General features: G+C 35.0%; 5 protein-coding genes across 6 annotated transcripts; 2 read left to right on the forward strand and 3 right to left on the reverse strand.

Moving 5' to 3' along the window:
- Positions 1-4,542: 4,542 nt before the first annotated feature.
- On the reverse strand, positions 4,543-6,167 carry LOC103847991 (LRR receptor-like serine/threonine-protein kinase ERECTA). Its single transcript, XM_009124985.3, has one exon. It carries the CDS (start codon positions 5,954-5,956, stop codon positions 4,790-4,792), a length of 1,167 nt encoding a protein of 388 aa, XP_009123233.1. The 5' UTR covers positions 5,957-6,167; the 3' UTR covers positions 4,543-4,789.
- Positions 6,168-7,341: 1,174 nt separating this feature from the next.
- On the reverse strand, positions 7,342-11,450 carry LOC103847992 (fucosyltransferase 6). The gene is made up of 2 exons (XM_009124986.2): positions 9,875-11,450; positions 7,342-9,774 (listed from the first exon to the last, which is right to left on the reverse strand). The coding sequence occupies exons 1-2, from the start codon at positions 10,035-10,037 to the stop codon at positions 8,324-8,326; spliced, it is 1,614 nt and encodes a 537-aa protein (XP_009123234.1). The 5' UTR covers positions 10,038-11,450; the 3' UTR covers positions 7,342-8,323.
- A 17-nt stretch (positions 11,451-11,467) lies between these two features.
- On the forward strand, positions 11,468-12,887 carry LOC103847993 (DNA-directed RNA polymerases II, IV and V subunit 3). The gene is made up of 3 exons (XM_009124987.3): positions 11,468-11,922; positions 12,112-12,349; positions 12,436-12,887. Exons 1-3 carry the CDS (start codon positions 11,468-11,470, stop codon positions 12,706-12,708), a joined length of 966 nt encoding a protein of 321 aa, XP_009123235.1. The 3' UTR covers positions 12,709-12,887.
- A 1,155-nt stretch (positions 12,888-14,042) lies between these two features.
- LOC103847994 (protein IRX15-LIKE) lies at positions 14,043-15,516 on the reverse strand. The gene has a single exon (XM_009124989.3). The coding sequence runs from the start codon at positions 15,260-15,262 to the stop codon at positions 14,285-14,287; it is 978 nt and encodes a 325-aa protein (XP_009123237.2). The 5' UTR covers positions 15,263-15,516; the 3' UTR covers positions 14,043-14,284.
- A 292-nt stretch (positions 15,517-15,808) lies between these two features.
- LOC117127667 (polyadenylate-binding protein 2) lies at positions 15,809-17,585 on the forward strand. 2 transcript variants are annotated; one of them, XM_033278273.1, is made up of 3 exons: positions 15,809-16,580; positions 16,740-16,919; positions 17,008-17,585. In XM_033278273.1, exons 1-3 carry the CDS (start codon positions 16,497-16,499, stop codon positions 17,077-17,079), a joined length of 336 nt encoding a protein of 111 aa, XP_033134164.1. In that variant the 5' UTR covers positions 15,809-16,496; the 3' UTR covers positions 17,080-17,585. The 2 variants fall into 2 exon arrangements, with proteins under 2 accessions (XP_033134164.1, XP_033134163.1); XM_033278272.1 differs by having other exon boundaries at positions 16,740-17,585.
- The last annotated feature ends 1,108 nt before the right edge of the window (positions 17,586-18,693 follow it).

Here is an 18,693-nt window from a genome sequence, read left to right on the forward strand (position 1 = left end):
TGCTTTATTTTCTTAAACTAGCGGTTGAAAATAGTTTTGTTCTTTTCTTCTTGTAGATTTCTGTTCGTTGATCAATGTCATTTTCACGTTTGGGTCAGTATTAAGCATGCTCTGATTTATTTATTACAGTCTACCACTTCGATTAATATAAGTATTTTGGGACAGTCCCAAAGTCAAAAACTGCCAAATTATATTCCTATTAATATAAGTATTAGTATTTTCCTTGAAGCTTAACTTTGTCAATTTTAAAATATTTCTGTTTCTAAGCATGCTTGTTTTCTTAAACTAGCGGTTGAAAATAGTTTTTGTTCTTTTCTTCTTGTAGATTTCTATTTGGTTGATCAAATATCATTTTCGAGTTTGAGTCAGTATTAGCAGCTCTGATTTCCTTATTACAGTATACTGTACACCACTTAATATAAGTATTTTGGGACAGTCCCAAAATCAAAAACTGCCAAAAGCAATGTTTTTTTATTTCCTTTTTTTTATTTAATTTTGGATATCCATGTGCATATCTAAGAGCAATTGGACTTAATTTCATGCATCCGATTAACTAAACTTAAAATTGTGACATGAACATTTACATTTGATGTTGATTTATATTTTTGGTTAGCTTTTACCTTCTCTGTTCATCAGATTCAGCGACGGATTTAGGTTCATGGCTTGGTTTCCTTGTATTGTTTATGTCCCATTGGTGTTATTGTTTCTAAAGATCTCTTCCTCTGCTTTCGGTTGTGGAGGCTGCCTCTGGTTAACGTCGTTTTATCTCCAGTTGTCAGTCGCCTGTGATCTATGGCTTCTTGCGACTATGGTCTTCCTCTCTTAGTAAGTGTCCGGTTTGTTTTTGGGGCTTGTGCTCTCTTGGAACGTGGCTTGCTTACTCTTCAGAATTTTTGGAAGAAGTGTTAAAGCTCTGTGGAGGACTTGAGTATAGGTAAAGGTCATAATCTATATTCTTTTTTTAGTCTTGTTGTTATTGCTTCCGGGATATCCAGTGGCTCCGGGGTTTATCTGGCTTATGTTTTTGTTGTCCTTTGGTTAGTGTCTTTTGTTGCTCATTTCATCTTAGTTTGTGATGGAATGCTTATGTTTGAACTTTTTTGTATCATTTCTGATCAATATCAATTCCTAAATGACAGCAAAAATAAAGTTAGGCACTAAAAAAAGGGAGAGCCAAGAAACAGCTGTTTCCGGAGGAAGTCGCTGATGCTGACAGTGACAAAATTGGTTGGTACCGATACCACAAATAATGATTTCGTTTCAACAAATATATACAAGCTGTATTTTTCTAATAGTTTATGATTGTTTAGTATTTTATTCCGTTCATGTGAGTAAAACCATCTCTAATCCAAATCTCTATTTTTTTCTCTATAATTTCCATAAAAATAGAATAACTCTGTTATATAATAAATTTTGTTTCAATGGTTTACTCTATAATAGAGTAATAGAGAAAAAAACAGAGGAATTTCACTTTTTCACTCCAAATATAGAGTGAAAAAGTAATTTTTTTTTCTATTTTCTCCTCTATTATAAAGTAAACCATTGAAGCAAAATTTATCATATAATAGAAATTACTCTATTTTTGTAAGAATTATATATGAAAAAAATAGGTTTATATTGGAGATACCATAACCTGTATAACTTAATACAATTTTTTTAATAAACATGAAACCCAGATTAATTTGTAAGACTTCTAAAAAACCTGGATACTTTTGGTTTTTCTTGACAAAATTTGTACTTTGAACATTTGTCTATAATCATTTCATAACACTATGTCAAATTGTAATTCACTCCTCTATGTGAAATTGAACTAGTGGTTTTCGAAAACTCTCAAGTGCCATTAGATAAATGAAATCTTTTATATTGTCCAGTAAAAATTAAATACTCAACAATAGTAGTTAATAGAATTCGAACCATGGTCTTGGTTTACATAGCAAATATTTGATGAGTCTATTCTAATTAAGAGACTAACACAACTTAGTTTTATACGATCTTTCTTTAGACCCAAATATTAATAGTTTGGTGCAATTTGCTAAGTAATTCAATTCAGCTCTAGTGTAGTAGCCATTTGAATTAAGCTTGAAACTATTACGTGGTTTGTTTTGTTATTATAACCGTACGATTGTTATTCCGTATGTTACAAAAAATAACAAAATACTTTAAACTACGTACAAGCACCGTAGTGGGAAAGAAACTCAATGTCAGGAGATGACATTACTAGTCATTTATCAATTGTTGGTAGTCATTTCTGGATGACAAAATCAATTGTTAGTAGTCATTTATCAAATAATAAAAACTGTGGATTCATATTGGGTATCATAACACTACGTTATCCATATAGTAGAAATACATAAATTTATTGATTTAAAAATAGGGAAAAGCTAAAATGTATCAAAATTGATTCTATTAGTATATATATTTTAAAGTTTGAAAAATGATTAGATGTTTGGGATAATTAGTTAATTACTCCAATAACAGTTTGATTTTTGATAATTGCATTTTCTATTTTATTTTTTGAAAAATACACTTCCTTAATTGTGAATTGACTTTTTTTACCCAAATTGGATATTTCAACAATTAATAAATAAATTCGAAATTAGAATATAAATTCGAAGTTAATAAACTAATATCATTAAAATTCATTATTTCTTAGTTTTTATAACTCATGACACTACGTTACTCTCTCTTATCCTCTCCTCTTTAGTCTTTCAGTAGTATACATACTTGAATAACATTTGTTCGTTCTACCATCCAATGGTTCGTGAGATTGTTATGAAATTGGCTACGGGGTAAAACATAAAGCAACTTATTGGCTATGTCTTTGTGATGACTGAGAAATTTGAGTTGAAATATGTTGATGATATTTGTGGCAATCAATTGGAGAAACTTTATCTGCCACTAGTGTACTTCTGCCTTGGTTGTAAAATAAATTTCTTATATAGCTTCTTATTGTTATGACTTGACGTCGAGGATGCCTTACTATCTAGATGTTTTAGCTGGCGATGAGAAGGTTGATACATGCATTGATTCAAGTTGGTTGTTCTTTTCAATTCACTAGACGTAGAATGTAATGGACGTGCTTTAATGGAGGCTGATCAAGCATTAGCTTGAGGACGGGTCTAGTTAAAATAATTTTGGGGCCAATGTCGTAAAGAATCAATTAGCTTAGATGGTAAAAGAGTCTACGTCTAGTCTTGTATATGTCAGGCACGGCTTATGTAAAAGAAACTCGAATCTCCAATTTTTTAGTTGTTTCTCATTCTTAAGCAAGCTCTGCCTCGTTGTTTGTGTCTGATTGCAAATATTTGATCGGCAAGTTGTGAAATCTGACAGCCACTATTAGTCTTGCTAAACCAGAGAACTTCCTTCGTAACGATCACTTCCTTTAGGCTTCTAGAAAAAAAATTCTTACAGGTTTTAACCAAATACATATTATTTTCTTTCTTCATTAACCAAATTCATATTCAGCATCATAGAAGAAAAAACATAAGGTGTCCATCTAAGCATTGATTCCAGTAGTGCATAGCTAAGTTCTAACTCATTACCCAATCTATTGATACCAAAGTCTTCATGAACCATCTGAACCATCTCGTCAAACTTCAAGCCTTCCTTAATGGTAAATAATTTACTTCCTGCTCTAGTATTCACCATGAATTTCCATGATTCATTATTCATTTTCCACTCTCCTAAAACTCCAGCCAAATGCAATATAATTTTTCTAAAAGAAAAAAAAAAGAACTATTGTCAGTAAGAAACTGAAATTTGATTCATGAATTAACAAATCTCTCTTAATGAGATGAGATGAAGAATCTGGGAAAGGAAAAAAAATCAGAAATGGAGAAGATACTGAGAAGGAAGGAGACGAGATGAGTCTTGGGTTCTTTATTTTTTTTCAAAATAATAAAATAATTTAAGATAATTATTAAAAAGATATTGAAAAGATATTGTATAGATATATTAAAAAGGATAATTGGTAGATTCTCTAAAGATTTTTTAAAAACTATTTTAAACAATATATTAGAAATTGAATAATATTAAGAATGGACAATTAGGTAAATTTATATATATATAAGTGTATTTTTCCAAAAACTTAAATAAGGGTGTAATTTTCAAATTTTATTCTTATTTGAGTGCATTTCTCCAAATTTTCCCTAGATGTTTTTTCATACCTAATATATGTTTAAAACAATAATCATCGACCAAAAAAACAATAATTAGAAGAACAAATAATTACAAAGTACTATTATTTTTAGTCTTAATACACCAAAACTAAATAGTATCAAAATTCATTTGTTACTATAAATCTATTTGTTGCTAAAAAAACACACTATAAATCTTTAATTTTGAAAATAGTTAGAATATCTTCCATACTTAACGTAGATTTTAAACCTTGTTAGAAAAAAAACTTATATAGAAAAACTACTATTAAATTTCTAATCTATGAAAATAAATTTGAAGTTATGTACATAATTGTCGTTGTAAATTTTTATAAGTTTGATATTTGGACTAAAATTCGTAAAGCAACAATTAGTCATGGCACGATCAAATTTAAATTTGGATTATATTACAAAATAAAAATGAAACAAACAGGCTAAAAATCCCCGTTCTTTATTTTATTTTTTATACATTAGATTGTGTACCTTCAACGCAGTTTTACTTTCTGCCAACATCCGAAGATCTCGATGAATAAATATTTTAGTACTATTTCTTCAAGACTATAGAGTAAACTCAATAAAAGATCATTATTTTACAAATCACTGACACAAAAAGGTGACCGACACCGACAAAACTATGACTTTGGTTTCCCACCATAAGCCTGCTTGCAGATGGAAAATGGTTTCTGCGATGGAGCACACATCTTCGCTTTCCCTGGACATCCCCGCAGACAATTATTCCCCAAACTCCCCATCACTTCCGTCTCCGGTTTAACGAATCTCGCCGGCGCTTTCCCGGTTAAGTAATTCCCGTCGAGGAATAGCCGTCTCAGCGTCTTGCTCCGTTCGTATTCCGCCGGGATCGCTCCGTGGAGCATGTTGTACCTCAAAGACAACGAAGTAAGTCTCGGGTACGCCGCGAAACTCGCCGGAGCGTTCCCGGAGATTCTGTTAAACCCGAGCTCCACCGCCACGAGGTCGCTTTCTCCGGAGAGCTTCTTCGGAGGAGGAATGACTTCGATGCCCGTGATGCTGTTGTTCGCTAGATCGACTTGCTGGATAGATTGCAGATTAAAGAACCAAGCTCCGAGTGTTCCGGTGAACGAGTTCTCAGCGAGTTCGACTACTTCGAGCTGAGTCGACTCGGTGAACGACTCTTTTGAGATGGGTCCGGATAAAGAGTTCGCCTTTAGAGCAAGGTCGATGAGGCTTTGCGGGAGCTTTGGGATCGAGCCGGTGAGCTTGTTGTAGCTAAGATCGAGCTGTCTCAGATTCGAGAGCGAGCTAAGTGACTTCGGAAGCGACCCGGTTAGCGAGTTACGCGAGATGTCGATCGACTCGGCTGAGTTGAGCCGAGTTACCGATTCGGGCAAGGACCCGGAGAACGAGTTTGACCGGAGAGTTAGTGTCTGGAGGCTGACGAGGGAGGAGATGGAAGATGGTATTGAGCCGTAGAAGTTGTTGTCGGCGAGATCGAGCGTGAGTAGCTGCGTGAGACCAGAGATGAGCGGCGTGAGACGACCCGTGTACCCGACCGGGTCGAGAGTGAGTTGGGTCACACGTGTGGAGTCGGACGAGCAAGTGATGCCGCACGTGAAATGAGTTCGACGTGGTGTGGCGCATGGGTCGGAGGCAGTGAAGTCCCAGCTTGCGAGACAGGACCATTGAGGGATTGAGTTCGGTTTCACGGAGGCTTTGAAGGCTTTTAAAGCTGACACGTCGGATGGTGATGTCAGTGCATCGGTGGAGATGATGAAAAGGGGGAAGAGGAGAGGAAGAAGGAAGGAAATGGACAAAGTCATTGTTTTGGTTTGAAGTGTTTTGTGTGAATGAATGATGTCAAGTGTTAAAAGAGTGTTGCTATCTTTATATAAAAGCAAGCAATTCTACGTGGTGGAGGTCGGCTTTGCCTTTTGGTCGCCTCTCTCCATACGTACAAGGTTAAGACATAAATCAAATGTTTGAAGAAAGTTAATTAACATGTTGTTAGCCTGAGAAAGTTATTGATTAAGTTTTGGAACTTTTGGTGAACTGTAAAAAAATGTCTGAAACTCTTGGTTAACCACAAAAAGAAATGTTTCAATAATTGTTAGTAGGAATTAATGGTCTAACTACCATATTTTATAATGATAAGGCTAAGTTTGTTGCCACATCCTGTGATCTCTGAGCAAATAATCTTGTATTAAGAAGATTATGTTCTTGGAGTTGTTATGTTAGCGACAAAGATAGATGCCACAAACGCCGTCTGACTATGAATATGAATATGAATACGAATAAACACACAGTGTTCTTTGGACTAATCCAAAAACGCCTTTGTGCTTATTATTCTATGTTACAACTATATAGTTTATGATCATCACTCATTTTCCATTATTTCTTAACTCAAAAGGATATGAAAAAATAATAGTAGAAAATTGGATAAGACCGAAATACTTGGACTTACGAATGATTGGGACATGGCTGGAGGGCACTTACAAAAGCTACTTTCTTGTTTATTTATTTTCAGGTTCCTTAGAAAAAAAATCATTTCAAAAAGCTAGTGTTTCCCTCTTTGATAAGTCTTGCTTTGAGGTTGTTAGAGCAACCTCATTGAGAACGATTACACTAGGACTTCAACTGTGACCTGCCTAAAAGAAAACAATTAGAAAATGTAATATTCTTCAAAATCAAAATTTATATTATTTAGATGATTTTTTTGTTACTGATTAGTCCAAGTTCTAATCAGACAAAGAGTTATTCTGAATAAAATATTTGTCTAAGGGTATGACTGGTTTTCCCGCTACCACCCGCAAACGCAGCTTTTGCGGTTGGTAGCGGTTGCTGGCGTTTTGCAACAATCGCTCAAACCGCTCTAAACCGCTCCAAATCGCTCCAAATCGCTCTGAACCTCATAAATTCAAAAGCTGGTTCCATCTAGCGTTTGCGGTTGCGGGCGTTTGCGGGAGGATAAAAAAAATATTTTTTTTCCAAAACAATATAAATACAAAAATAAAAAAATTCAATAAAAAAATTAAACTGAAATTATAAAAATGCTAAAATATATCAATTAAATTTTAATTAATATTATAAAACTTTAAAATAAAAATATTTTCTATATTTTTAAAAAATTAAAACTATAACTTTCTAAATATAAATTGTATATTTATTATAATATTATTATTTTTGATATTTTTATAATTGTATAAAATATAAATATTGTTAATTTATTATTTAACTGCTGCTGCATTTGGTAGTTAACCAGTCATAAGTATCCCGCAAACGCATAAATTTCTAACCGCATAACCAGTCGTACAAATCTCTTAAAACCGCTAGAAACCGCAATCACCCGCATCCGCAAACTCCCGCAACCGCAACCGCAACCGCTGCGGTTAAACCAGTCAGGCCCTAACTATGTCTAGATGTGATTTAGATGAAGTTGATCTTAAAAATTAAGATAGTTTTAGTTCATTTTTTCGGAATTTATTCCTCTAAATTTATAGTTTGTAATATTAATATTTCTTATAAATTTCATTTTCAAGAGAAAATCTTTTTATTTCTTTAGTTTGTTTCAAAAAAATTATTCTAAAATTATTCATAAAAATTATATTCATTTCTTAAAAATAAAATAATGTATATACATATTAGTTTTGGATCTTATGTCATTCTCTCCTTCGTGAGAAAGTTTTATCCCAGGTTTTATTTATTGTTGAGCCGGGTCTGATGAGGTTGTGGAACACCATTATAGGTCTTGAGAACATAACAGAGAGAATCATTCTTTGTTCAGGTATAAATTAACTTTCTTATCACAAAGCAACTCATTTTTACAGAATTAACGGGGCTAATTGCTGTCAAAAAAAAAAAAAAAAAATAACGGGGCTAATTAGAATGTTAAACCGTTTGCAAATATACTCACCAATGGTCAATGCTACCTACTATCTTAAATGACACATAAAGTAATCTCCAGAAGAGCTCATTAATAACTAAATGTTCGAAAATGATTATAACATGTGCTGTTTATAACCAAGCAAACCTTGTAGACGTTTTGAACAACTAAATGTTTCTATGCATTGACATATGAAAACATAGTATACAGTTGTAAACTGTGAAGTGTAACATCTTCCACTGAAAATCAATGATGATGATTATTATACAAGAAAACTAAAAGAGAGATAACATTGCTTAAACAAGATCTACAGTTCATCATATAGGTTGAGCCCGTCATCCACAAGATCCTCACAATGCTTAACAAAAGGAAAAATCTCCCCCGAGTTTTTACCCCAGTCAGCTTCACATCCATGGGAAGGAGGAGTAAGGTAACAAGGCTCCATCGACGTGGATCGAACACATGGAGGATCAGGAGTTGTAAGATCCCTTGGCTGATAAAGTAACCATGGCTTTAATCCTCCAATACTATAAGCAACATACCCAAACGTAGACCTTGCGCTTGTGACAATCTTATCGGTTAGGCTCAGTAGATATATCTCAGCAAGCGCCTTTTGGTCATGAAGCTTCTTGTCTGTTTGCTGAAACCTTTCTCCACTCGGCTGATTGACTTCAACAACCTCTCCTGTAGAACTTGGTCGCTCCCAAAACATGCTCTTTAAGTTGTCAGAGTACTCTGGATACAAAGATGTTACAAGAACAGCTTTAACTTTGGTGACACTCGATGCGTTGACTTGTGGTGCTTCTTGTGAAGCCAACTCAGGCAAGAGTTTCTCTCTTTGCGTACAACCTACGATCTGGTCCATGACGTGTTGGAAATATCCAGCGTTCTTTCTGAAAACCCGTATTTGAATACCGAGTGTCTCGTCTGCTCTGGATAAGTGAGCGTGGTAGTACCTTGTGACCATACCCCAAACTTGATTGGTCGGGTGAAAAAGATACCGAGACAAAAGGTGGAAGACGGTATCTTTCTGCGGGAACAGCTTCATTAGTTCAAGTCGGAAAGTTGGATTAAACCATAGAGATGGAACAAAGTAGACATTGGCTTGAATAATCAACCAAGGGACTTTGTTGATCAAACCTTGATCCTTTTCGCAGACAAACATCTTGTCTTCATCCCTTGAATCATGGAGATTATGAAGATATAGATGCTGCGGGATAGAAGTCGAGTTGATGGCGTGATTGTTCAGCATTGTCCCGTAACAACGAGAGTATCCCTTGTCGAACCGGTAAGTACCATTCATCAATGGGAAGTCAAGAGGAAGCAACCAAGAAGTAGCTGGAAATGGCTCGCATAAGATATCACTAACATCCTTGCGGTTGTCAACGAGAATGATTCTCTCTGTTAAGAGAGCGTAAAGGAAGGCAGAAGCAATGGTGAGCATTCTGTTTCCAAGACCGTAACCCGCGATCCACACAATGTATCTGCATTCACCGACTGAGTTGCCTTGTGCATAATTTTCATCACGAACAAGATTCTCTGTTGCTTCCTTGTAAGCTTTTGTGTCTGGACCGCAACGCTTGTGCAGCACCTCGTAGCTTCTAAGCTTAGAGACTAGATATTCTGAAGGCTTGTATGGCGAAGGCTGGCGATACAACAAAGATTTATGATACCTACTGAAGCAAGAACCTTCATCGAAATCGCTGGTTAAAAGTCCTCCCAACAGTTTATCTCTCGGTGTTTCGGATTCCTTTGAAACTGTGGAGAGAAAATAAAAATGTATAGTCAGAAAGACGATTATTAGTTAATATATAAATAAAAAACAAAAAATGAATATATAGTTTTTTTTCTTTTTTACCGGTGGCTATAGCATCAAGAAGTTGGTTCTTGATGTTGTTTGAGGATGATAATAACATTATGGACAAAACTAGTACGCAACTAAAGAGGAGTGTTATCAGAATCTTCATCTTCAAACCCAAAGCCTGAAAAAATTTACTAGAGATCTGAAATTTGTGATACATGTTGACATTAGTTGGATCGCTTATAATCAGGAGATGATTCAAAAAGTGTTTTATATATAGCGTGATTATAACTCTTAATTGTGATTTGAAGTTGAAGATACAGTATGACTTTGAATATGTTAATGGCGTGATTGTCAAATTGCATGTGATTATCGACGAAAGTCCGAACGTGACTCATGTAGACATGTCTTGAACTCCGAATTCTTTTATCGCTATTAGTCTCTATAAAAACTTAGTTTACCAGTTTAACTTTATAGGGTCAATGAAATATGAAACATATAATTTTCAATATTCAGTCTTCGATTAGTGAACCACTTGGAGAGAAAAAAAGGTGGAGGAATGTGATATTTCTCTTTGCACAGTTAAAAACTTTTTCTTTCAAAGTTGCACAGTTAGAAACACTTCTTTAGCTGGGATTATTAGTTGTTGTATTTTAATGGTTTTGAAAATTCAATTAAATTTAGTGTTATTGATTCTATGATTTTCAAATCTGTATTAAAATCATGTGGTATTGGTTTAATAATTCATAAATTATAAATCAAATCAAGTGTTATTCAATCGTATAGATTTACTAATAAATTTAATTTTATAATGGATTTGCTTGAATTTTTTTGTTAAAAATACAAGGACTCAAATCCGAAGGAAAACCTCCAATTTGTAAATACTAATCCGATTTTTTTTAAAATATATATATTTTACTTGGATTTATAAATACTAAATGGATTTCTAAATCAATCAAAATATTTAAACCAATAACACCTCATATTGAGATATTTATTATAAAACTTTTTTTTTAGAAAACACTTCTTTAATCTCAGATGTTTCTCCCGGTCGCGGGAAATTGTAAGACTCCGATTTGCCTTTTTTGGAAAAAAATTAATATATACATATTTTATAAAATGTTATTTAAATATAAATGTAAACTAAATATAATTTGCATATTTTCTAAAGAGCAATTCTTTCAAATAGCCATTTTTAAGTTTTTGTCATAAAAATAGCCATTAAAAAATAATCAAAATAGTCCTTTTTATTTTGAACTTTTTATTTTTTAAATTTTAAACCATATCTCTAAAACTTCACCCATTAACTTCACCCCAAGTTTATATTAGTTAAGTCCGAATACATTTTTATTTTTTAATAAAACTTATTTTGATTATTTTTTTTATTGATGGTTATTTTTTGATAAAAACTCAAAAATGTCTATCTTAGGAAATTAGAAATTTCTCTTTTATATAAATAAGAGTATATAATACCTGATTTTAAATACGTACATTTTTATCTTTATTATATTTTTACGACGGCCCAAAGGCCCAACTTAAACCATTGCTCTAATTTTATATCCTGATGGTACTCACTCACTCTCTTCTCCTTCATCGGCGAGAAACCCTTTGGATCCTAAAACCCCAAAAAGACCACAACGAGCTTTACACATGGACACCGGCGCCACTTACCAGAGATTCCCAAAGGTGAAGATCCGCGAGCTCAAAGACGACTACGCCAAGTTCGAGCTCCGCGACACCGACGTATCCATGGCCAACGCCCTCCGCCGCGTCATGATCTCCGAAGTCCCCACCGTCGCGATCGACCTCGTCGAGATCGAGGTCAACTCCTCCGTCCTCAACGACGAGTTCATCGCTCATCGCCTCGGTCTCATCCCTCTCACCAGCGAGAGGGCTATGAACATGCGCTTCTCTCGAGACTGCGATGCTTGCGACGGAGATGGACAGTGCGAGTTTTGCTCCGTTGAGTTTCATCTTAGCGCCAAATGTGTTACGGACCAAACCCTGGATGTTACTAGTAGGGATTTGTACAGTGCTGATGCTACTGTTACTCCTGTTGACTTCGGCGTCGATTCATCTGGAGTTGCTGATTCAGGCGAGCAAAGGTTGTCGTTTCATTACTCTGATAAAGAAAAAGACATATATTGTCGGGTTTCCGACAATTTTTAGTGTGACGAAAGATGCTTTCTTTTTTATTTTCTTTTAATTTAGTTGGTGTGTTGCTTTTTTTTTTTTTTTTTCCTCTGGTTAGTAATTTTGTTTGCTGACTGTTTCTTTTGTTTTTTTTTTTTCAGGGGAATTATAATAGTGAAACTGCGGCGTGGACAAGAACTGAAGCTAAGGGCAATAGCGAGGAAAGGAATCGGGAAAGATCACGCGAAATGGTCTCCTGCAGCTACGGTTACGTTTATGTATGAGCCTGACATTATTATCAATGAAGATATGATGGACACTTTGACGGACGAGGAAAAGATCGACTTGATTGAGAGCAGCCCTACCAAAGTTTTTGACTTTGATTCTGTCACCAGACAGGTTAGTTTCCACTTTATGAAATAATTACATATTTACAATTTCATAGCTTAACTATTATGATTGTAAATGGTACTTTTCTTCTTTAGGTTGTGGTGGTTGATCCGGAAGCATACACTTACGATGAAGAAGTGATCAAGAAAGCAGAAGCCATGGGGAAAGTGGGGCTCGTTGAGATACGTCCGAAAGACGACAGTTTTATATTCACTGTTGAATCCACAGGTGCAGTGAAGGCCTCGCAGCTGGTACTGAATGCTATAGTTCTCCTGAAGCAGAAGCTCGACGCAGTCCGTCTCTCAGACGATACTGTTGAAGCTGATGATCAGTTTGGTGAACTCGGTGCACATATGCGTGGAGGGTGAGCTTGCGGTAAACTTGAGCTACTTAGTTTGGCAGTTTGTCCTGGGATTAAGATAATATTTTAACTGTAGTGGTACACTCTTGTTAGAAAACAATTTGGGAAACAGTGGTCTCTTGTTTTTACCTGACATCTGATCATCTTGTTATTATGTGAATTCACACTAGTCTTATTTTTGCACCATGTTTAGTTCACTTTTTGACTTATGAAATCATTAATGAGCACTTTCAAACTATGGACAATATAAAAGATGAAAAACCTTAACAGTGCTATCTAATTATAGGGAAATCAAAAAGGGACAACTAAGTTTTTCTATTCTTCAGAACAAAACTAACTTTTGGACTTTACTACCATTTTTATTCATAAAGAATTATATCAATGTAAAACGAAATTCCACATTAGTCATATGATCTATATATCTATAAGACGAAATTTCACATTGGTCATGATCGTAAGTGACCACATAGAGATCTAACGGTTACCTAAGAAGTGGAACATACCATATGGTTGATGCCAAAATCCCACATGTCATGATTGTCAGTGACTGGGAAGTTCACAAATGTCGTCTTGATGTAGCAGTCCTTGTACTTTGAAAATTGTCTCGTCTTTCAGAAAATCTTGGCATGAGTTCTTCATTTGATTACTGAATAATCAGCTCATGAAATCTACTTTATCTGGATACCATCATCGCAACGAAGTCTTCTCTCGGAATAAGTACAACATAACATCAATTTCTTGGCAATGTCTAATAGGGTAAGCACTCTTGCATATCAAAATAAGATAGGAAACTGGAGCCGTAAGTCGCCGTACATATGAACTATCCCCTGTCCCAGACACCTGAATAACACAAGTGATGTATTGGTTATGTAATAGTGTAACAATAACTCTACCAACAAGACCAAACACGTTCTAGTTAATGATAATCGTAATTCGTTTTCAACTTTCACCCCGGTAGAACAGAGGATATCACTACCTGATGATTACCAACCTGTACTCTCGTGTCAACAAACGGACACATTTTTGTATAGACTAAAGTTGTAAAGGAAGAAAACTTAATTAGTTGTAAAGGACGAAAAGATTAGTAAGTTTTATTGTTTTTGTATAAAACAAAGTTAAAAGAAATCAAAAGTACCAACTTATATGATATAGCGCTGGAAAGTAGCAGCCACATTGCGAGATAAGTCCCGCTTTCTCAGGACATTCTGTCACCACCGACAAATTTTAGAGCATTTTATACGAACAAAATATTTTTATCTGAAGAGTAAACAATAGGGCAAAATGAATATTTTTTCTTGTCATATATTATCTCACAAATGAAAATAAACGATAGCTTACACGTACGTAAAACAATGTTGCTATTTTATCACAAGAGTTTTTATGCATTAGAGTTTTTTTTTTATGCATTAGAGTTTGGCATTTGATTATGGAATTTGGCTTGCATCAGTTGTACTCCAAGGTTTAAAAGTGTAACCGTCTCCAAAATTAAAAACAAACGAAAAGACTAACGACAACTAAAACCCCTCAAAGCTAATTTAATTACAAAAGAGCCACCAAAGTCCAAAAGCAACTCCCTTTCAGTTTCAGTCTTCGTCGCCACCACTTACCGGCGTAAATGGCTCCGACAATTTCGTCGAATTCCGACAAAACCCATTCCCCTGTTTTACTTTTCCCCCTTTCTCCGCCGCCACAACAAAGTGCCCTATCTCTCCGACGACCTCGATCAGATTCTCTTCACACAGAAACTCATCACTGTAAACTCTCTCAAGCTTTCTCCCAAACTCACGTACAAAAACATCCGTCGTCTTGGTCTTCCTCCCGGAATCTTTACTCTTCGCCAGAACCGCCGACGTAAAAATCGGAGCCATTCTCCCCGGCGAGTCTCCGGCGTACCCGCTCGGCCCATCAATCAGAATCACATCCCACTCAATCTCGTACACAAAGTTAGGCAAATCGTTGATCGCCAGCTTACAATCCGAGAACAAAAGATTCTGAACGGGTCGACACTCGGGTCGGGTTTTATAGTAACGCAAAAGCTTACCGGCTTGAGAGACTTTGGTCGGGAAAACGACGTCGTAAGCCTCAGCTCCGGGATGACTCTGCTCGAACCTAGAAACGGCGTAAGGATTCTCGTCGACGAAGACGGTACGGCCTTTGAGATTTACGGATCTCCAGAGGAGAGATTCGTGGGAGAGTCCGAAGACGAGAAGGTTACAGGTGGGAGCTTTGGAGTTGATGACGGTGGAGATGGCGGAGAGTTCGGAGAAGGACATTGAGGTGTTTGGTGGTGTTGAGGAAGTGTAGTGGAGGAGTGCGGCGAGGATGGGTGGTGAGAGAGAGGAGGAGGAGGAGGGTGATGAAGATGAGGAGAGAAAGTTGGAGGTTGGTGTAGTGGAGTGGAGTGAGGATGAGAAGAGAGAGAAAGAGAAGATAAGAGTGAAAAGAGAGAGGGTGAAGATGAATAAGAGTAAGAGACGGTGGTGATTCACGGTGACGGCGGTTGAAGATGTGTTGTTGTGGTGGTGGAAGAGGATCAAGTTAGTGTTTTTGTTGTTCTTCATTTGTTTTTGTTTTTTTTATCAAACAAAAAGAGGAAGGAAGAAAACGAAATGTGTTGGTCTCTTTGAGAAACGCTTTGTAAAACAAAACTAAAAACCACAGAGAAAATTAAATCTGTTTGTTTCCTAATAAAATTTGGTTTTCTCCGGTTATGTTTCCTTAACCGGTAGGTTCGAAAGATCCCAAAGGGATGTCGTTGTTCGCTTACATAGTATTACTTTTTTTTTTTTTGAATGAATAAAAAAACATTTTCTCATTCCACGTTACTATACTTTCATTTTATTGATTATCAGATTTTAAAATTTTAAATTTGGGTTTCTAATCACAAATCTATTTTACTGAATCGGAATTACAATATAGAACTTTTTGTTCATATGTTATTTACGGATTGTGCCATTAGAATTTAAGCTTAGCCTAGAGTCAAGACTATGTACAATGGTTATTACAATTCAACACTTTTTTTTTACTTTTTAACATTTCACATATTCTTGCACCTAGTTATTTAACATCCATTTCATTTTCTAACTTTTGCAATAGTTTTATTTGATAAAATTTAATACTTTATTACACCATTTTAATTCATTTTTTATATGTTACAATATAATAACTACATATTTATAATATTTTTGATTATAGTTAATATAAATAACATATTTAAAAAATATTATATATATATATACTTACCTTTTTTGTCAGCATATATATACTTACCTTATTTAAAAAAAAACTATTAGTATAATTAATATTACTAAAAACAATAAAATTACAAAACTTTAAATACACACTATACAAACACACAAAACAACAAATAAAAACACATAACTTAGTTGGTACAATAGACTTATTTCATAAATAATAAAACTCTTAAATCACCCACAAAAATTTAAAGTCTTTGGTCATGAAACATTTCAAATTTTCTCATATGTGTTTGACTAGATCTACTTGTAATTCATGATATACATTTGAATCACATAATTCATATCAAGCATACACATGATTTGAAAATGTTGGTAATACTTCAGTTGAAAATAGTTGTGGTTTACAACCACTTGCCTCTAATTTATCATAATCGGTATAATTTTGAGCATATATATCTTGTTTATCCTTAGCAATCATATTATACAATATGATACTTGCGTATGATGGTAACCAAATCAGCCTATAACACTTCAAATGCACATTTGATTTCTTCCAACAGCCTTCTTGACCTTTTGCAGATAAACCGTTCTTTTGCAGATGCCCATGTATCCCCCGGGTGGTCCTCTTGTGGGACAACAAGTGTTTTATGGTCAGGCACCACCTACTACGATTCCTCCACAGGTTTTTTCTTTTTTTTTCTAATACATAATCAAGACTTTTACTGAGGAACATTCGTTCATGTACATGCAATCACTAGTGTGTTTTGCATCCTAAGAATGTTGGTTTTATAAAATAGTTTTCATGTTTGGGTGATGTGTAAACTGTGATTGTGCATGATAGCCCGGGTATGGCTACCAGCAGCAGCAGATGGTACCTGGAATGAGGCCTGGTGGGGCACCCATGCACAACTTCTTCATGCCAATGGTTCAGCAGGGACAGCAACGTCCTGGAGGGAGACCCTCTGGGGGAATCCAGCAACAGCAACAGCAAGTTTCCATGATGCATCAGCAGCAGCACCTGGTTCTTTTCCTTCTCAATCATAGTTTGTCTTTTGGTTATGTCTTAGTAGGAGGTTTCATGATAATCTTTGATTGTGGGTAATAATCAGATGCAGCCGAGGGGAGGGTCGAATGTTCCGCTATCCGCAAGGCCGTGGGAGTGGTGGTGGTCCCACCCCTGATGTTCCTGGAATGCTTCCATATGAGATGCCTTTGCGTGACCCTGTGCTTTCTCAGCATGTTCCTGTTGGAGCTTCGCTTTTATCTGATGTGAGATTTGGTTCTTAAATGTTGGTTGTGATGCGTGTAGATGCTGGGTGAGAATCTGTATCCGCTTGTGGAGCAGCTTGAGGCAGAATCTGCAGCCAAAGTGACTGGGATGCTTTTGGAGATGGACCAGACGGAAGTGCTCCATCTCTTGGAGTCACCTGAAGCTCTCAAGGCTAAAGTAGTCGAGGCTATGGACGTTCTCAGAAGTGTCGCTGCGGGTGGTGCGGCCGAGCAGCTTGCCTCCTTGAACCTCGCCTCTTAATTGTTCTTCTGTTTGATTGGGAAAATACAATTTTCAGAAGTGTGGCCTGTCTTTTCCATACACAACTGGAGACCTCTTTTGTGTAGGATTCTTTGACATGGTTTGTGCTTCACCCTTTCAAACTTAATATGCTTTGTGTGGAAACTTCATCTGGCATTTTATTTTGGTTTTACTTTTTTTTTCAGGGGGATTCCGTTCTAAAGAAGTAAATGAAGAAAGATGTTTTTAAATCAGTTTCTAAGTGTTCACTAGGAAGAAATGCCTCATGTAGAACAAAATCTTACCAAAGAGCTTCTCCTGGTTTTTATTAATCATGAAGGAACAGTTCTATCTTATTGTTTAGGCTTTCATCTATCTTATTAAAACTCAAGTACAAAATTGGAGTGTTTGGAGACTTGAATAGGACTTTTAAAAATTTGGAGTGTTTGGAAACATGGATTGCAGTCTTTTAAAAAAAAATATTTTTGTTTGAAAACAAGGATAGTAGTATTAAGAAAAAAAGTAATGGGCTTATGTTTTTTTAAAAAATTGAAAGTTATCTAGGCCACTTTTAAAATATACCAAAATGGGTCAATCTAATTCCCTAAAATTGTTTTTTCTAAACTAACCATAAAACAAAATTTAAACTTTATATACATATTTCAAATCAAAATAATAATTCAAATTTGATTTATATCAAAAATTGATTCAAAAATATACATATATTCAAAAATGGATTTTTACTAAACTATTTTTCAATAACCATTATAAAAAAATATTGTCAATATATATAAGAAAAATATAATACAAAGCCCAATTTGAAATACCAACTCAAATTATGGTTTTCATATTTCATATTAAGTTTTAAAAATATAATATATGTAATTATTTATATGATGGTATGTATAAAATACTATTAATTATATGATTACTTATATGATGGTACATATAAAATACGATTAATTATATGATGATAAAATACGATATATAATAATGACTAGGGATGGGCTTTTGGATACCCATACGGGTTTAGTTCTGATCGGTTTGTATTTTGGGTTTTCGGGGTCAAAGATTTCAGCCTTATTAGAATGTTTCTAAATTTTGGTTTGAGTTCGATTTGGATCTTTGCGGGTTTGGTATGGGTTTGGATAACTAATTTAAATTATTTTTAAAGTCTTAAATCATTATATATTTTAAATTTCTCAAAATGTATAAATAAAATAATATATTACGTATAAATTTGAATAACATATGTCATAATACTTAAGCTTAACATATCAATTGG

Source organism: Brassica rapa, chromosome A09 (genome assembly GCF_000309985.2).
Source record: "Brassica rapa cultivar Chiifu-401-42 chromosome A09, CAAS_Brap_v3.01, whole genome shotgun sequence".
In the NCBI taxonomy this organism is placed as follows: Eukaryota; Viridiplantae; Streptophyta; class Magnoliopsida; order Brassicales; family Brassicaceae; genus Brassica; species Brassica rapa.